The sequence below is a fragment of the Pelophylax lessonae genome (genome assembly GCF_965119305.1).
Source record: "Pelophylax lessonae genome assembly, chromosome: 2".
In the NCBI taxonomy this organism is placed as follows: Eukaryota; Metazoa; Chordata; class Amphibia; order Anura; family Ranidae; genus Pelophylax; species Pelophylax lessonae.
The window spans coordinates 259,461,020-259,481,700 of record NC_138769.1 but is presented as its reverse complement, the minus strand read 5'-3'; the positions used below and the strand labels follow the sequence as shown (position 1 = coordinate 259,481,700).

Here is a 20,681-nt window from a genome sequence, read left to right as displayed (position 1 = left end):
GGGCACTGATCCTTACAGCAGTTACCACCTGTAAGGCTGGCCATAAACAGTTTGAATTTTGGCCGGTTTAGCAGGAACCAGCAAAGATTCTAACCATGTATGGGCTGCTGAATGTACCAGGTTGATTGATCAACTTGGGTGCAACCAGCCTACCGGAATTTACATGCTAATATTGCTAGGGGTTGGTATAGCCGCTAGCAAAAATTACCGTCTTCTCCCAGCGGGGATGTAAACTGCGGCCGGTAAACTCTCCAGCATGGTATTCTATGTGTCCATGCACACATGATTTTATCAGCGTTTTGTGGCAGGAGTGTTTTCTGGCTGGAAAAAAACCCCAAACTAGTGGGTTTTGAGAGGAGTTTTTTAGCTGTAAAAACGCTCTAACTCTGAAAAACGCAGATATTGGGCGTTTTGAGTGCTTTTGAGCCATAAGCTTTTGTGGGAGTATAGTTTTGCTAAACTGCAAAACGCTACTGCAAAACTAATTTTACAGCTAACGCTACTGCTGTTTTTTATAGCGTCCAGGGTGCATGAGGCTGAAGACTGACTTGCTAGCTGGTTTCTCTTGTTGCTTGCTTTTGCCAGCCTCTGTATTCCATATCCATAGAATTCTGATGGGATATACTCAATGACTCTATTGACTGTAAAGTATAAACGTTTGCTCTTGCTCTCTAGAAGGGCTGGTGGGCTAGGAGACGAGATTAAATGAGCGGTGGAATTTACAACTCTTTAATGATGGGTTCACACTTATGCGAACTGGATGAGGATTTCCCCGCATCCAATTCGCATGACAAGAGAGTATGACTGGCTCTCAATGAAGCCGGTTCACACAGCTGCGTGGCTGGTGCGGTCCGCATTTGGAAAGGGTCCTTTTTTGTCTTTGACTACAAATCCGTTGCAAATCCAGGCAGAAATTTGGACCTGTTCGGGTTAACTGGGACGCACCAGACCCCCTGCTGTAAGCAGCGTCAGCAGCATGTGTGAACTCAGCCTAAGAGGCTTTTGCCTTCACTAGTATGCTTACAGGAAATTCATACGAAACCCAACTTTTTACATCTACTTTGCTCCCAATTGTATCGCACCCAATATCATTCTACTTATTTGTCTTTCCCTAGAGGAAAGAACAACCCTAATTTCTCAAATGGTACAGTTTATCTGTTTTACATAACCAGATTGATGAAGGAAGGAGGTAGATGTGTTTCTTTTGGCAAGCTGGATGGCTTTACTTGTATTGTGGCTATGTCCCTCCACCCTTCTCTGAGGTCCTAAAACATTTGGCTCAATTCATGGCCCTTTACCCTGACCTCCCACTACTGGCGTTGGGGTGATTATAACCACTACATAAACCCTTTCCATTGTTGGCCTTAGACTCTACTCTTCCACCCTTCAATTTACTTATCCAACATTAAACTTAACATACAAGGTCTGGCAGTCTACTAAAACCTTTTTTTATGTACACCACTATGGGCGAACAGGGCATTAATGGAAATCCTAAAACTGGTAGTTATCTCAAGATGGGAGCGTGCAGGGATTACTACTTTGATACAATTGTACTCTGAGTCTTGAAAACGTGCCAAAAACATTGTACTGAATATAATCTAGAACAAAAAAAAAATGTTTTTCTTTCAATAGTTACAACTAAGACATGGCTTGAAAATTCAAGGCTTGGTCCCAACAGTCCCTTTTTTTTTTTCTTTCTGTTCCCATTTTGAACAACATAGTGCAAATACCACGGAGGACCTTTATCACTAAGGTTTATACGTGATTGCTATCTGAAATGCTATGTAACATTCCGGTTCCACGTAGGCAGAAATAGATGTGACCCTAGGGGACATATGGGATCAAATATTACAAAATGTTCAGCTTGTTTCATTATCTCTCACTCAGTGACACAACTTTTTATTCTAATATAAACAAAGAGAAAAACGACGCTCAAACACAATATGTGAATAAATTGGAATTAAGTCACAAAAAACACCATGCTGTTTAAATAAATATGAATGAAGTGACAATAAATCAAATCTCTAGTGCTCAAATGCTGAAATTAGAGTGACGATAAATTTTATAAATCAAGTCTCTGGTGCTCAAATGGCAACAAAAAAATGTCCCAAAATCAACATCCGCTGATAGGAAATCTCAAAACTTGATGGAGTGTATTCCTTTAAAGGCCCGACGACCGATCTGCCGATTGTAGGCTTGTTAGTATGATGCCTCCGACAGCCGTCAGCGCACATTCTGCCGACAAGAATCTGTCATGCAAGCATTAAAATTTTTGTATGCCGACACCAGAGCGGCCGATTGTTCGCCAGTCAGTACAGAATTCGGCCGACAGACCGCAGATTTGCAAGACTGGGCATGCTCAGAAAAGAAATAACACAGGGAAAGTTAACCATTACATGACATCACTTCTGTAGTCGGCGGACAAAATTCTTGTGCTGTCTTTGCTCTTTTCAACAGACACCGACAGCCCGGGGACAAAAGACGGGGCTTAAGCCTCCACCTTCACTCATTCACCCAGTGAATGCAAATTTAACTGCTTACCAGAAATATGGGACCCCTTGATTATAGGGGATCACATAAGCGTAATCCTTTAAGCAGCTGACCAGATAGATCTCACATCAACGTATTCCACGTATGAATTGGCAATGGATGATGATAAGCACTCTCTCCACAAGGAAAGTGTATAGCCAAGCCGTAATGTTTAAATCAGGACCATGACCTAAGTGGAGAAAAAGAGGCTCTCATGGAGTAGTATCTCACAATAAAATCGTTTGTTTAATGATTAAAATTGCACTTACTACATCACAGTAGAAAGAAAGCCTTTAGTGTAGGAATCGCGGTATCAAGGGATGGTAACACCGCTTTTGCGTTCCATCTTGACCGGAAGTTCCTCTAGGTTGCAATCTCACGTTCCCGATGCGTTTCGTCAGCACGCTGCTGACGTCATCGGAGGATCATGTGATCGGAACCGCCATAATGGATTATATAGAGGCAAGTGCTCACCGTTTAAACAATCCGCTTGCATCCTTCACAAGAACCTCCCAAATAGGAAGTCTGCTTAGTTCCACTGATTAACTAAGGATGCTACTTTGGAACAAAATTAATATTAATGCGATTGGAAAAAATGTTGTGTACCGCGGCATCAATATAAACCACGAAGGAATATATCCTCCATCAGGCTAATTATCATTATAATCTAGTTTATAGTTGTATTCTCATTGAGCAAATTGGTCAAAGGTTGGATACCAACTACAACTATATATAGCTTAAATTATAAGATTATAAAAAGTACATATAAAATTTATTTCTCTGTCGCTCATTGACAGACGTAGTCTTCTTGATTCACAAGAAATGGGTTATGTTGTCTCCGCAGGAGCAGGACTAGGCAGAAAGAAAAAACGTTCTGGCTCCACCTTAGGGGCAGTCCCTGAGGGTATATCCTCCCTCTCTCTGCTACAAGGCATCAGTTTTTTTCTGTCTAGTCAGGAGTAAGGACCTAAGTTCCTTGCTGGGATCTTTTTGGTCCTGGCAAGATTTTTTTCTTTAGAAAAAATATATTTTAGGTAGTTTTTTCTCCAGTGTTTTTTCCTGTGAGATCTTCAAGCAAATACGCCGGACTGGGCGACACTAGTGGTCACCCCAGCCGGCCTACGAGCGCGCGCAGACCATTGCAATGCGCTTGGTCGGCCGCGACACATTCAAGTAAGTATGCGGGGCCGGGCGACGGGCTGGATGTTGAGATCCAGTGGTCACCCCGGTTTCTGCCTACGAGCGCGTGCAGACCAGAGCTCCGCGCTGGGTCGGCCGCGACGGAGTCCCATTGGAGGGACTGACCTTGCGAGTTAAAAGTCTCGCTTGGACGCCAGGAGAGTCGAGGCATCCGGAGTGGTCCACAACCCCCCACCCCGGTGGAGAGGGTATTGTGAAGAGAGGGTGCCTGTCGGTTCGGAATGGTGAGTAAACGTTCCCCTTTTTTCCTCGTTATGAGGCAGTATGAATTATGGGCCCCTCCATACATGGTCAGTATATATCTGACACTAAAAGTCCCCCCTTGTAAATACAGCATGTGTTTGGTGGGAAGTGGACTTGGTTTGAGAGCTAACACTCTACCCAGCAGACTGCAGTATTGCAGCAGACATAGGAGGTATAATCCTACCTTAATTGTAGTGGACCTCCTGTAGATCAATAAACCGCCATTTAGCAGAATGCAGGTGGATGTGCTGGGAAAACTATTTCGGCAATCCGCCGCCATTTTTCTGTAGACCAGGTGCATGAATGTCCTCAGGTCACGCCGGCCGCCATGTTTTTGGAGTCTATTGTCTCCCGTATGGGGGCGGCCATGTTTGATGAGCCCAGCTAACCTCGTGGAGAGCTGGGAACGCCGGAAGGCGTACACAGGGGGCGGAGCCACTTCCTTTCTACCCGGGAAAACGAACACCGCTCTTTCCAGTCTGTAAAGACAAACGCTGACTGCAGTTGGTTGGAAACTTCTCTGCATCGGGTGGTGAGCCTTGAGGGTCCCTCTCTCTCTCTGTGGGGATCAAGAAGCAGGTACTCTGAGGGGCGCTATTGCGCTAGGGGGATACACATAAAAAAAAGAGGTATTTTTTATTTAAAAAAAAAAAAAAAAAAAAGATGTTTTTTCTTTTTTACTGGCAAAGTGTCCTAGATTAACATGGACCCTGCCACTCATGTATCTCCACCAGATCCCTTCGAGGGGTCTGCAGGATCCTCCAGCACCCCACTGACAATTGAATCATTGTCAGCTATTATGGTAACTTTTGTGTCCCGGGTGGAAGTGGCTTGTCAGGGACAGGGCGCAAGCCCCCGCCTAACCCCATATTATCTGAAACTTCGGATTCAGAATCTGAGCCTATTTCTGCAGTTGCAGGTTCCTCATCTGGGATTGGTGTCTCGGGTACTGTCTCTTCAGACAGTGAGGAGGATGTTTCGGCATCAGCCATAGCCCGAGAGGAAGCGTTGGTAAACGCACTCATTGTATCTGTTCAAGAAACCTTAAGATTACAGGGTACTCCATCGGAAATAGCTGAAACTGTAATCCCCTTTTGGGACTAAAAAACGCATCAAAGTGGCGAAGGTTTTTCCATTGCCCAAAGTTTGGGCAATCCAATCAAAGAAGAATGGAGTCTGCCAAGACGCACTTCTGCTATTTCTAAACGCATTAACAGACGTTATCCGTTTGAGGAAACCCTCATTAGGAAATGGACAGAACCACCTGTGGTGGATTCCCCAATTGCTAGATTGAATAAAGCCACGGTTATTCCATTAGAAGACGCTCCGTCTTTTAAAAGATCCGGTGGATCGCAAGATAGATACTATGTCTCGCACCACGTTTTCCTTGATTGGATCAGCTTTCAGACCAATAATTGCTATTGGGCTGGTTTTGCAGACTGTAACCGAATGGACCAAATGGTTACGCCGGGACTTAGAAGAGGTCCCCCAGGCGGTATCAGATTTGTTGGAACAGATGATACAGGGGTTACAGTTTGTGTGTGATGCGGCGTTGGACGCCACTCCATTATTGGCGCGAGCATCAGTTTCAGCAGTGGTTCTCAGGCGTACACTGTGGCTAAAAGGTTGGTTAGCCGACCAAGGTTCCAAAAAAGCATTGGCTAATATCCCCTTTTCAGGAGAGCGTTTATTTGGAGCCAACTTAGATGAGATCATTAAGGATCTCACGGGTGGAAAGAGCACCTTTTTACCGCAAAATGCTAAGGGTAAAGGAACTCGTCAAAGACGAGGGCCTTCTTTCTCTGCTCACAAAAAGTTTTTTCGCCCCGCGGGTGAAAAAATGAAGTACTCCAAAGCTCCTTCAGGAGGCTTCAGGGGACGTTGGTCGGGCAAGCAAAAGCCCGCCCCCTCCAGACCTGAAGATAAGTCGACCAAAGCCTGAAGGTGCGCCCCCACCCATAATTGGGGTGGGGGGACGTCTTCGCCGGTTCCCGGATCCATGGCTTTCCAGAATCCCGGACAAGTGGGTTTGCGAAATCATAAGATCAGGGTACAAGATCGAGTTTCGATCTCTCCCACCGACGCGATTCTTCCCTTCCAATATCCGACTACCCCCGGATCTTTTAGAAGATCTGCGGAGAGCAGTCACGGATTTACTACATCAAGGAGTGGTAGTCCACGTTCCTTGGACAGAACGTTTTTTTCAAGGGTTTTATTTAAACCTATTTACAATACTCAGGAAAGAGGGCAAAGTGCGTCCAATTCTGGACTTAAGGGCACTCAATTCCTTTCTCAACATAAGATAATTCAAAATGGAATCCATTCGCACAGTAGCAGCCTTCCTCCATTCAGGGGATGTCCTAGCGTCCATAGAATCTAGGACGCCTATCTTCACATTCCCATTTTTTCGCAGGACATCAGCGGTTTCTACGTTTTTCCGTAGAAGAGAACCACTATCAGTTTGTGGCGTTACCTTTTGGTCTCGCCATGGCTCCTCGGGTCTTCACGAAGGTGTTGGCCCCAATGTTGGCACTACTGCGCCAAAGAGGCAGATCGATTCTAGGTTACCTAGACGATCTCCTGCTTCATGCAGAGTCTCCTCAGACCCTGCTACAAAACCTAGAAATTACTATAATTTCTTTACAGGAATTCGGGTGGCTGGTGAACCAGCAAAAGTCATTTCTGGTTCCCACCCAGAGGCTCGAATATCTGGGTCTAATTCTAGACACGTTCAGGACAAGAGTTTTCCTTCCGGTAGGGAAACTCCGGAAGATTCAATCAGCAGTCCAGTTGTTACTATCCAACAGCTGGTCTTCCCTTCGGACTTGCATTAGGGTTCTGGGGTTGATGGTGGCTTCCTTCGAAGCAGTCCCATTTCCGAATTCTTCAGCAAGAGATTCTTCTCAGATGGAATCGGAATCCGGTATCTCTGGACTATCGGATCCGATTGAGCAAACAGACCAGAGAGTCTCTGGTCTGGTGGCTTCAGTCTCCGATACTCAGCCAGGGAAAGTCATTTCTGCCAATATATTGGACGATAGTGACCACGGATGCCAGCCTATCCGGATAGGGAGGAATTCTCGGTCTGTTATCCGTTCAGGGACTTTGGTCCCCGGAAGAATCCAGGTTACCGATAAATGTATTGGAACTGAGAGCGATCAGACTTTGTCTGATTCACTGGACCGAGCAGCTCCAGGGCAGCCCGGTTTGGATCCAGTTGGACAACGCCACGGCCGTGGCTTATGTCAATCACCAGGGGGGCACCAAGAGTGTCCGAGCGGTTAAGGAAGTGGCTTGCATTCTTTGCTGGGCGGAACGATTTGTTCCAGCTATCTCTGCGGTGTTCATTCCGGGGGTGGAAAATTGGCAGGCAGATTATCTCAGCCGTCAGACTCCGGATCAGGGGGAATGGTCCCTCCATCCAGAAGTTTTCCACCAGTTGTGCCTACGTTGGGGTACTCCGGATGTGGATCTGTTGGCATCGCGATTCAACAGAAAAGTACAGAGATTCGTGGCTCGATCCTCTAGCAGAGACCGCAGACGCACTGGTAACCCCGTGGGGGCAATACCAGCTAATGTATGTCTTCCCTCCTCTTGGATTACTGCCAAGACTTCTTCGCAGGATAGAGGAGGAAGGAATTCCAGTAATTCTGGTAGCTCTGGACTGGCCTCGTCGAGCTTGATACGCCGACTTGGTCAGACTGGTGGCGGACGTCCCGTGGAGACTTCCTCTCAGGGAGGATCTACTGTCTCAGGGACCGATCTTCCATCCTGCTTTACGATCGCTGGTTTTTAAACGGCCTGGTTATTGAGACCCAGGTGCTGAAGGACAAGGGATTGTCAGCTTCAGTTATTCCTACTCTAGTTAAAACAAGGAAAGTGACTTCCAGAAAGATTAACATCGTACATGGAAGTCTTATATTGCATGGTGTGAATCCCTTGGGTTCCATCTACATCTTTATTCGGTAGCCCGAATATTGGCTTTTCTGCAACAGGGAGTTGAGCAGAAGCTGGCCTTGAGTGTTATCAAGGGTCTGGTTTCAGCATTTGCTATCTTCTTTCAGAAGCCTTTGGCTACTTATTCCTTGGTGCGGAATTTCATACAGGGGGTGCGACACCTGGCTCCGCCAGTGCACGCGCCGTTACCATCCTGGGATCTTAATTTGGTGCTGTCGGTTCTTCAGACACCTCCCTTTGAAGATATCAGGGAGATTCCCTTGCTTACTTTATCCCAGAAGGTGGCCTTCTTGGTGGCTATCACTTCTGCACGCAGGGTGTCAGAACTGGCTGCATTATCCTGTTGTTCCCCAGATCTGGTGGTTCATAGGTATAAGGTTGTTCTTCATCCAAATCCATCCTTCCTTCCTAAGGTGGTTTCAAAGTTTCATTGAATGAGGACAGTGTATTGTCCTTCCTATGTCCTTAGCCCAATCATCCTCGAATTTGCATGGCATTCCTTGGATGTAGTTCGGGCGATCAGGATATATTTGAATACTACGGATTCAATTTGTAAGACGGATTCACTGTTTGTGATCACGGATGGCCCTAAGAAGGGGTTGCCTGTTCTGCTGCGACCATCTTTAGATGGATCAGACAGACGGTGGTATAGGTTTATTTTATCTAAGGGTCGGGATCCCCCGTTTCCTGTTAAAGCGCATTCTACTCGGGCGCTTAGTTTCCTGGACCTTCCGCCATCAGGCGTCAGTGGTTCAGGTTTTCAAGGCGACTGTTTAGTCGTCGGTTCATACCTTTACAAGATTGTATAAGGTTTATGTGATGGCATAGTCGGATGCCTCTTCTGGCCGCAAGGTTCCTGCAGGCCACTGTTTGAGGAGACTGTTGGTGGGGTAGGTCTCATCTGTTTACTCGATGAGTCCTTTGATACTTCTGGTTGGCTCCGGTTGGGCCTTCTAGATTGGATTTTGATTTCTGTCAATCCCACCCCTCATTTGTGGCACTGCTTCTGGATGTCCCATTTCTTGTGAATCAAGAAGACTACGTCTGTCAATGAGCGACAGAGAAAATCGGATTTTTGTAAGATCTTACCGTAAAATCCTTTTCTCTTAGCTCATTGACAGACGTAGTACCCGCCCCTCTATCATTGAGTTGGGTTGGGTTAAATTCTCTGTTGCTGCTTTGTGACAGAACTGATGCCTTGTAGCAGAGAGAGGGAGGATATACCCTCAGGGACTGCCCCTAAGGTGGAGCCAGAACGTTTTTTCTTTCTGCCTAGTCCTACTCCTGCGGAGACAACATAACCCATTTCTTGTGAATCAAGAAGACTACGTCTGTCAATGAGCTAAGAGAAAAGGATTTTACGGTAAGATCTTACAAAAATCCGATTATTCATAAATGGGTACAGACCAGACCACATACAATTGGCATAAGTGATAAATATTAAATAAATTCAAAATGCCTGCGTATATTTGCTTGTGCTTATATTCCCACCCAATCTATTCCGGCGTTTAATTAGTGTTTATTACATTTTTATATTTTAAACTGATATATTATAAAATGTATTGTTTAGTAATAGAGTGATAAAATTGAATTCAATTGAAATATATATTGTATAGTACTAAATGAATTCATATAAATATGTTAAATGAAGAGGAAATGGTCCAGAAGCTCGCTCAATAATTAGATATAAAACAATTTAGGTCTATATCGATATTCATTCCTGTAGGGTGCAGAGTATTCATCCTGTACTGTATATCCATTCGGTCTCATTCATAGAGACCTTTTTGTTCATGTTATCTCCTCCAATGATTATCCACCTTGTCTATACCACAAAACGACAGGAGACTTGGATCCCTATTGTGGTACAGGCGAAAGTGGTTGGAGAGACTATGTTTTGGAAACCCCTTTCTAACATTTTTGATGTGTTCGTTTATTCTTATACATAATTTTCGGGTGGTTCTACCAATGTACTGTAGCCCGCAAGGGCAAGAGATCAAATAAGTAACGTGAGTTGACTTGCAGGACATTAATTTCTTGATTTTAAAATTTTGACCTGTGTCGGTAGACTGAAAAGTGGTGATTTTTCCTAGGATTTTTCTTTGCTATTTTGCAAGCATTACATCTCCCACAGGGAAAAAACCCATTTTGGTCTAGAAAAGTAACCTTCTTTTTCGGGGGGTCAGGTATATTTGGTGCTATGTTATACCTCAAATTTGGGGCCTTCCTATAGATGAATGTTGGTTTACTAGGTAAAACCCCATTCAAAGTCTTATCCTTTTTAAGGATAGGCCAATTTTTCCTTATGATGGATTCCACTTTCTTGTAGTCTCTATTTAAAATTGGTTAAGAAAGCCAATTCTCCCTTGTTATTTCCTTTTTACTCTAGTTTTTAGCAGCTCATTTCCAGGAATTTGGCGTACTTATTCTTGTGTTTTCTGTACATCACTTCGGTTGTACCCTTTCTCCAGAAATTTGATTGTACCATGTAATCGTCTTCATTTTTACAATTTCGTTGGATCCGCAAGTATTGTCCCTTTGGTATGGCCCCCAGCCACTTCGGATGGTGACCGCTTCTAATGGGAATATAGCTATTCCTGTCTGTCTCCTTTGAAGTAACTCTTAGTAGATCTAATATTCCCTTGTTTCTCCAAGGTTAGATCTAGGAAATGTACCGCTGATTTATCCCATGAAGCCGTAAACTTTAGGCCACATTGATTGTTGTTGATTCTCTCCATAAATTGTTTTAGAGAATCTTCAGAACCTTCCCAATTTTGAAGCATCCTTAGTTAATCAGCGGAACTGAGCAGACTTCCTGTTTGGGAGGTTCTTGTGAAGGATGCAAGCAGATTGGTTAAACGGTGAGCACTTGCCTCTATATAATCAATTATGGCAGTTACGATCACCTGATCCCCTGATGACATCAGCGGCGTGCTGACGGGAAACGTGAGATCGCAACCTAGAGGAACTTGCGGTCAAGGTGGAACGCGGAAGCTACATTACCATCCCTTGATACCGCGATTCCTACACTAAAGGCTTTCTTTCTACTGTGATGTAGTAAGTGCAATTTTAATCCATTAAACGATTATGGATATAATCGTTGATGTGAGATCTATCTGGTCTGGTCAGCTTCTTAAAGGATTACGCTTCTGTGACCCCCTATAAACAAGGGGTCCCATATTTCTGGTAAGCAGTAAAATTTTCATTCACTGAGTGAACAAGTGAAGGTGAAGGCTTAAAGGAATACACTCTCCTATCAAGTTTTGAGATTTCCTATCAGCTGTTGTTGATTTTGGGACATTTTTTTGTTGGCATTTGAGCACCAGAGACTTGATTTATAAATTTATCGTCGCTCTAATTTGAGCATTTGAGCACTAGAGATTTGATTTATTGTCATTTCATTCATATTAAACAATTAAACAGCACGGTGTTTTTTGTAGGGCTGCAACTAACGATTATTTTCATAATGGATTAGTTGGCCGATTATTGCTTCGATTAATCGGATAAAAACCTAAAAAAAAAAAAAGTGTATAATTTAGTTAATATTCTTGAATATCTATATGTAGTGGTAAATATAACTATCCAGCTATATAGTTCGATATTTAATCCACTCTGAAACAGATATATGTATTATTAGAGGTTTAAATGTGGTACATATCAGACTCTGAGATCAATATTTTTAAAAGACCTAAAACACTGTTTTGCAAATTTTCAGACCGGATTTGTATATAATCATGATAGACTCCCTTATTAATAGGCGGGTAGTTTTATACAAGCTCCCTGTGCCTGCTGTCACTTATGCTGGTAATACACAAACTAAATTTTTTTTAGAAAATTTTTAAAAACATTTATCCGATTTTTCTAACCATTAGTGTATATTGGTGTCCGGTGTCAACCACAGTGACAGGAAAATTTGAAGGAGCAGAATAGAAAACTTCTCGATCAAACAAATCTTCAAATAGTGTATGTGGTTTTTGCTCAGAAGTTTTATTCATTTTAAAATTTATTGTTAAATGCAAGTGGAATTTCAACAAATATACAAATCATTTTTGAACAAATATAGATGCAAATATTTTTGTCCAAAAATCCAATACATGTATGGGAAGCAGAAGACCTTTAGTAGCAGCAGCATGCTTTTTTTTTTCATGTGTATGTAATATAAAAAAATTATGCCCAGAAGTCGGATATGCAGGATATTTTAACTGGGATTCAGACATGAAGAAATAACATTTATATATTAAAGTAGTACTAAAAGCTGAGACTTTTTTTTTTTTTTTTTTTTTTCATGGATATAATAATTTTAAATACAGTATAATGCACAATACTAATAAACTTTTACTTTAAATGTAATTGTAATGCCTTATATCACCTCTAGTCTATCGGCCTCCACCTTCTCTGGGTTCAGATGCTGATCTTCCCAGCACAGAGCCCTTACAGTGATTGTAAACGTTGGATTCTTTTCTTTTTAACAACAATCTTGTCATACTTATCCTCTCTGTGTAATGATTTTTCACAGAGCATCACTGATTCTCCTCTTCTGCCCCCCCCCCCATGGCACTTCCAGCCCCTTCTGCCTTCAAAGTGCCCCTATAGGAAGCAGCAAAGTATAGTACTGTACAGAGTGTCCCTATAGCAAGGTTAAAAAACCTCTGCCTTTAGAATCACTTGGTTCCTTCTCTTGCCCAGGACTACATTTCCCATGAGGCATTGCTCCTCACACATTCACAAGTTCTCTGTCATCTACTGACATGTATGGATGGTTTACTGAGCTGTATGTGTGTTGCACTGTATTTTCTGATATGTAAACAAATAATGCATTCTGTATGAAGGACAACTAATCGGCTGACGATTAATCGATTACAAAAATAGTTGACAACTATTTTCATAATCGATTAATCGATTAGTTGTTTCAGCCCTAGTTTTTTGTAACTTCCAATCTATTCACATATTGATTCACTACATTGTTTGAGCTCCGTTTTTTCTCTTTGTTTATACGTTTCCACGTGTACCACGTTTACATTGCAGCTCGCAAGGTTGAAAGTAATTTCACATATCACAAAAGAATACACAAATCAAAATTAATATTTTCACTTTCCACTTTATTTATCCATTAGCGCAGGTTGGTTGGTGTTCACACCAATCTTCTTTTTTCAACTTTCTTTTTTCAACTTTTTATTCTGTATAGGGCTTATCGCACCACAGAGTTGTTGCAAAGGATAGGTAGGAGAGGAAACTCTGAATGCGATCTCCTGGCTCCTTTTTTATGCACCTCTTTTGGATATGCCCAAAGCTTTCGCTATTGGCAGGAAGTGTTGGATTTGTTTACATTCTGTATGATACCATTCTGATCCCAGATCCCACTTTATTCCTTCTGGCTTATGTAAATCCTAATGGCCTGGATTTTAATCAGACGGTGGCTATTATGAGATTTCTATACCATACAAGCTGATCTTGTTGGGTTTCACCTAACCTTCCTACTCTTGGGAACTGGATTTGTGAAATGGAAAAATATGAAGGGTTTGAAAATTTTCCTTATGCTCAACGCAACACCTCTCAAAATTTAGAAAAAAATATGGAGAAAATGGTTAGATTTAATTTTTAACTTTAATTTAAATCTATAATTGAGATTGGGTACCTTTTTCAGTGGAGGGGAAAGGACTGTCAAAGGAAAAAAATTTAAATGGAAAGGTGTTTGTGTGTTGGGGCGTGGGTGTGTTTTTTCAATTCTATGCTGTTTGTATTTCTAAAATATCTGGGAATATTTTGGGTAAACTATATGTTGATGTATCAATGTACTAATGCTGATATTCTTTGGAATGTTGCATGGCCTTTTGCTGTTAGTTGTGTGTTACCGGGCTGCTGGCATCACCCCAATACGATCACTTAAACCCAAATTACGTACATGTACGTGAATTGACGTTAAGTAGATCAGTATGGACAGACTGTTGCAAGTGTGAAGGTATATCTTCACTTGATTACTGGTTAATTTATAATACAAATCGAAGAAGTATGGGACTGGCCCACTATCCGTTTCTATTTAGTGGAATGTATCACTGCTGGTCATTGCTATGGAAGTGTATGTGTAACCTTGTTATCTAAATGTTGGTAACTGTTTGTACAATGATCCACTGATGCTACATTTAACAAATTGTCATGACTAATCTGACTATGGAATCAATTTACTAACGTTTACCACATGTGGTGAATTTTAAGTCCAAATAAAAAAAAAAGATAATGCAATATTTACTGCAAAATTAAAGATGTGCCGGTAAATATAGATTAAAAACCATGCTGTAAGCTCGAAGTCCAATTCACAAATCGAACATTAAAAACAAATGCAATATTTATGGCCGGGTTTTGCTGGCGGTATCACATGCAGTTTTCGTAAAAAAAATAGTGTGGGCCCCCCCAATGGCTGGTTTGTAATGAGTGGGCCAGGAAGCCGGCCTCCACGTCCTTGCCAACAGATGACCTGCGCTCCCTCCTGAACCATACCAGGCCCCATGCCCTCAACACGGGGGGGGGGTGCTTTGCCCCAAAGCACCTTGTCTCCATTTTTATGAGGACAAGGGCCTCTTCCCTGTGGTTGTGGGGGCTTATCTAAATCTGGAAGCCCACAGATCCCGTCCCCCCCCCCCCCCCATGTGAATGAGTATGGGGATACATTGAATCCCAGTTTTTTTTTTTTTTTTTTTTTTAAAGTCCTCCATTGTAGATCCAACATCCATCACGACGCCCACCGCAATGCTGACAAGAAAAAAGCTTCACTCCCGACTAAAGCTCCCATGGTCTGCCTGCTCTGCCATGTGACAGTTCTTAAATGGGTAAAGGGCTGGGCCACCCAGGGATGTGACCTTGTGGCACTGCCCCTTGTGACATCACCGACCGTTGCAGGCTCGGTCGTTTGTCAAAAGGGGGCAGTGTCACCAGGTGATGTTGCTGGGTGGCCTCTCCCCTTATCCGTTCAGGAACTGTGGAGCAGGCAGACTGCGGGAGCCTTTGTCGAGAGCGGAGAATTTTTTTTTTTTTTTGGGTCGATGATGGCTGCTAGTGTTTTTAAATGATCATGGATCTACATCGGGGAGACGTGTGTGTGTGTGTGTGTGTGTGTGTGTTTGCTTAGGGTTTTTTTTTTCCCCCCATAATTTTAAAATTGCCGGCGAGAGGGGAGCGTCAAATAGAGAGTAGATGATAAATAAGTGTGGCCAAAAATCAAGTGAGCTGCGTTCTATTCAGGTAATCGAAGACCAAGACAGTTAGGCTACATTCACACCTGAGAGTAGCGTTTTCGTGCGTTTTTTACCGCGATATACAGGCTTTTTTCGTGCAGGCGTTTTTAGATTGAATAGAAACCAATGGAAAACGCCTGTAATCTTCCCAAAAAGAAGCTCATGTACTTTTTTGAGCGTTGGGCGTTTTGCTTACACCGTCAAAACGCTCAGATGTGAACAGGGGCCATTGAAATGAATAGGATTTGTCTTGTTGGCGTTTTGAGAGCTGATCCTAGAGCAGAAAAACTCCCCAAAAACGCCCCAAAACGCCTACATGTGAACGGAGCCTTACGGTTTTGTTTGTTTTTTTTGTCCTTTCTCATGAGAAAAAGGAAGAATTTATTTTTGAAAACAAAAAAAATACAACAAAAATAAACAAAATATATTTTATGAGAACTAACTTCCCTTAATCACCCCACCTCCATTTTAGTTGATGGGTAGACAGTGGGGGAAAGCAAGAGAGCCCCACCAACCCCCTAACATTATGAGCATCCTAATGAAAGGTAACGTTCTAGCGAGAGCAAGAATTCTAGCACTAGCCTTTGTGTAACTCTAAGCTGATAACCTGTAAAGGGCTTTAATAGCATTGCCTATGGAGATTTTTATTTGGCATAACATCATCTTCTATATTTACCAAAAATGTGTGTAATATTTTGTTTGTGTGGAAATAAAATTCACTTGGAGATATCCCCAGGTCTTCCCTGTCTGATTTGGCCTGATGTCAATGCCTTGACCACTACTACTACTATCTTGCCACTCTTCTCTTAACCAAATGTTTCATGTCTTGGACTCTTCTCTCGCTCAATTCATTCATCTAGTATGTGGAGCTGTCAGACAAGTTACTTCGATACTTTTCTTATCTCCTTCTGAGTCTCCCGCTGCTTAATATGGTTGTAAAAGGCTGAAGGTTTTTTATCTTCATGCATGAAGTTAACAAACCTGTATCTTGCTCCCCCCACAGCCCCCCTAATACTTCCCTGAACCCACTCTCGATCCAGTGATGTGCATGAGAGCCTCAGTTGTCCCGGAACTCCCTCTCTTCACTGGTTCTCACTGCTGTTAATCACAACCAGTGAGCCATTGAGGAGAGATCGGGGGGGGGGGGGGAGGGGGGAGGCCTTAACAACGGCTCTGTGTTTAATGGATGCATAGAGCAGGGCTCGGGAGCATCCATAACTCTCATCCATCCAGTTAAGTGCATGCTGTTTGGACTCTTCTGTTACTGCTAAACTCGCTTACCTGACTTGTGTAGCTTTTGAAATTCTTCTGCTGCTTAACTCAGCTGTTGGACAACTCCTTTACTTATTTAAGTAAGTGCTTGCTGTTTTGGACTTTCCCGCTGCTTCTCACACTACTTGTATTGCTTATCACTCACTAGGGTTGTTTAGCTGTCAGACAACCCAATGAGTGTTTTGCTGTTCTAGATCTGCCTGCGATTTAATTAACTGCTGTTTAGCTTATTCACCCATCCTGTGCAACTGCCAGACCTCTCTCCTCTTTGGCTCACTGGCTGTGATTGACAGCAGTGGGGGCCAATGGCAGAGAGGCAGTTCTGAGACAGCTGAGGCTCTCTTGCACATTTATTGGATCCAGATCGGGCTCAGGTGAGTATTAGAATGGGCTGTGGGGGGAACAAGACACAGGTTTGTTATCTTCACGCATGAAGTTAAAAAACAACTTCTTCAGCATTTACAACCATTTTTAACCGCTTGCCGATCGCCGCAAGTACATATACTGCGGTGGTCAGACCCATGCAGGCAAAGTGACGTATGGGTACGTCACTCGTCTGTGAGCCAATAGGGGGTGAGCTCCCGCTTGTTCACGGACACCTCCGCGCGAGTGACTGGCAGACCCGATGTCCGCCCGTCACTCGCGATCGTCAGTTACAGAGGGAGAAAGGCAGGCGGCTAATGTAAACAAAGCCGTCTGTCATTCTTGTGTAACAGCAGAGATCATACGGTCCTGCTATGTAGGATCGTAGATCTCTGCTGTTACATGAAAAACCACATCCCTGCACAGTAAGACGCACGCCCCTAGGGACACGCTTAGCTACTGCATCTCTTATAAAGTTAACCCCTTCCCTGCCAGTGTCATTTTTACAGTAACAGTGCATATGTATAGCACTGATTACTGTAGTAATGTCACTGGTACCCCCAAAAGTGTCAAATGTCAGTCAAGGGTCCGATCTGTCCAACGCAATGTCGCAGTCCCATAAAAAAGATCGCTGCCCTTACTCGTTAAAAAAAAAAAAAAAACAAAAATGACAAAAACCTTTCCTTTAGTTAGTAAACGCAATCACTTTTGCGCAAACCAATCAAAATATGCTTATTGCGATTTTTTTTTTTTTTTTTTTTTTTTTTTAACATATGTAGCAGAAAACAAATTGGCCAAAAATGTTAAATTTTGATTTTTACATTTTTTTTTTTTTTGGGAAATTTCATATAAAAAAATGTGAAAAATATTATTGTTTTTGCAAAATTGTCGCTTTTTTTTTTTTTTTTTTTTTTTTTTTTTTGTTTATAGCGCATGATCAAGAAATCAAGCTTTGTCTGTGGGAAAAAAGACGTCAAATTTAGTTTAGGTACAGCGTCGCACGACCGCGCAATTGTCCGTTTTTAAAGTCACGCAGTGCCGAATCGCAAAAATAGGGCCTGGTCAGGAAGGGAGTAAAATCTTCCGGGGCTTAAGTGGTTAAGCAGTAGGAGACTTGGGAGGAGATGAGCAAAGCATCTGAGTAAGTAACTTGTCTGACAGCTGCACATGTCAGATGAATGAATTGAGATACAGATGAGTCCAAGACATGAAGCACTCTGTTAAGTAGCAGAGCGGCAGGGCAGTAGTAGAAGTGAAGGCATGGACATCAAGCCATGTCAGACAGGGAAGACCTGGGGATATACACTCACTGGCCGCTTTATTAGGTACACCTTGCAAGTACCAGTTTGGACCCCTTTTTTGCCTTCATAACTGCCCTAATTCTTCGTGACATAGATTCAACAAGGTGTTGGACACATTCCTCAGAGATTTAGGTCCATATTGACATGATAGCATCACGCAGTTTTGTCGGTTGCATCTCCATCATGCGATTCTCCTGTTCCTCCATATCCCAAAGGTGCTCCTATTCGATTGATATCAGGTGATTGTGGAGGCCATTGGAGTACAGTGATCTCATTGTCCTGTTCATGAAACCAGACATGATTTGAGCTTTGTGACATGGTGCTTCCTGCTTGAAGTAGCCATCAGAAGATGGGTATATTGTAGTCATTAGGTGATGCACATGATCAGCAATAATACTCAGGGAGGCCGTAGCATGTAAATAATGGCCAATTGGTACTAAGGGACCCAAAGTGTGCCAAGAAAATATCCCCCCCCCCCCCCCCCCATACCATTACACCATGTATATGAATGTCCTGGGTTAAACCTTTTTTTTGGGGCTTATTCAGTCTTAAACCTCCATATGAAAATTATGAAAATGTCTATTTCTTCACAATAGTTCTGACAGGATGGTGCCCCCTGCGAGAACCTTTCGGGAGATCTCTTCAAAGCTCCTTGTGGACAAAAAGGCAACGCAACTTACTCTATATGCTCTTTTGATTTACCTTCAGTAACCTCAGTTCTCCCTTTTTTTTTTTTCTTGGCTCATCTGGAGAGGTGAGAAACTGTACTGTATTGCCATGCTGTACCTGAAGCGGGGCGGGAAAGCACATACTGTACTTGGGGCTTTGCGACGTAGTGCCAGCTTGACTTGATCAAAGTATCGCTGGAGTCTGTGTCGCCACCAAATCCAGAAAAATCATCACTTTAGCTGCCTCATAGAGCAATTCCTCTTGTTTTCTTGCCTCATGTAGGACCAGGTCTCTGTCCCTAAAATGCATAAGTCGTAGGATGAAAGTGCGGGATGGGGAGCCTACTGGGCCTCTGGTAGATGGCATTCTGTGTTCTTTCTCCACCTTAAAGAATGGGGGAAAATTTGGCCTGTGGCGGCAGCAGCACGCGGAGAAGGCGCTCAGCAAAGGCCGCTGGATCTTGGCCCTCAGCTCCCTCAGGAATTCCAGCAATGCTCAGGTTATTCCTACGGTTGCGGTTTTCCGCATCTTCTGCTCTTAACTCCAGGGACTTAACTTTAGTGCGGGGGGAATCCAGATCTGCTGTATGGTCACAGGCTATGTCCCCCTGATCTCCCAGGCACCGCTCGGCCTCTGTCAGGCAGCCCCTGAATTTCTCCATGTCCCTCCTGATCAGGCCAATGTCCATCTGAAGGGCAACTATTTTTTTAGTAAGGGTAGTCAGACATCCTGTAATGGCCTGGAACTGATCAGGATCCGTCTCCACTTGCTTAGAGTCAGTTTGAGTCCCCATGCTGGCCACGTGTGCAGTATCTTGGGAATCACTCAAGGTATCTTGTGGTGTTCTTCATGTCCTCATCTGGGAAGACCCCCCCCCCCTCGGAATCAAACAGTGTCTGCATCAAGGATTGCTCCAGAATCATGGGTAAAAGCAGGATTAGGCAATGGAGCTCAGCTCTCACACATCTGCTCCCACTGCCCTCTTGGACATGCCCCCTTAAGCATTCTTACTACTTTCTGTGTTGCTGTTAGAGCGTTTTTTCTTTTTTTTTTTTTTCCCCACGCTTCCTGATAGGGCCACAACTTGGTTACCAAACAGGAGATGACAATCTCTACAGCATAGCCCCCGACTGCAGTAAAACCTTATGGTGGGGGAAAAAAAGGTTTAGATGTAGGTAAACTTTAACAATGGAGCTCTAAGGCTAAATGCAGTGGAACAAGAAACAGAAATTTTAAAAAATAAACATGCTACTTACAAGTACTAGTTGTTTGCATATATTTTTAGTTGTCCAGTAATATCTGTTCTGCTTTGCCCTATGAATGCCTATTGGATATACAGTAATTTTAAAGTACACATTCTGATCGTATTTTAAAATTTTCACTGAAAGAATGTGGTTACTTCTTGAGACTATGGGGTTGATTTACTAAATTTAGAGTTCAAAATTTGGTGCAGCTCTGCATAAAAACCAATCCGCTTTCATTTTTTTTTTTTTTTTTTCCTTGTCAAAGGCTAATTGAACAAGCTGAAGATAGAAGCTGATTTGCTACCATGTAAAGCTACCCCAGATTTTACATTCTCCAATTTTAGTAAATCAACCTCGATGCTCTCTAATACAGGAACTGGTTTATTTGTTTAGTAATTAAATCTTGTGCTGTTTTCTATAGGGAACTGTGGAGCGCCTTTGAGGTTGGACTTTGCCATTGTGGAAAATCAGTTTATTGGCCAAGACAATTTTTCTGTTGGTGCTAATGTAACGTATGCCTGCATACCTGGATACAGCCGTGTTCCTGGAAGCAAAAATGTTATATACTGCTTGAATAACTCATCATGGTCAACTCCTGAGACTTTCTGCCAGCGTAAGTACTTTGTACTGTTGTGTTTTTTTTTTATTTCTTTATAGATCTCTTATTTCTGTCAAAC

The 20,681-nt window shown here is 42.9% G+C and overlaps 1 protein-coding gene across 3 annotated transcripts in view; it reads left to right on the top strand.

Annotated features, from left to right (window-relative positions):
* The window catches only part of LOC309548571 (complement component receptor 1-like protein), a 588,839-nt gene that overhangs the window by 21,204 nt on the left and 546,954 nt on the right, over nucleotides 1-20,681 (top strand). For 2 of the 3 annotated variants that reach the window (XM_082248545.1, XM_082248543.1), the window contains exon 2: nucleotides 20,426-20,621. In XM_082248545.1, coding sequence (XP_082104671.1) covers nucleotides 20,426-20,621 — 196 coding nt within the window. The remainder of the gene's footprint in view (nucleotides 1-20,425; nucleotides 20,622-20,681) is intronic. The other variant, XM_082248544.1, reaches the window with a different exon arrangement.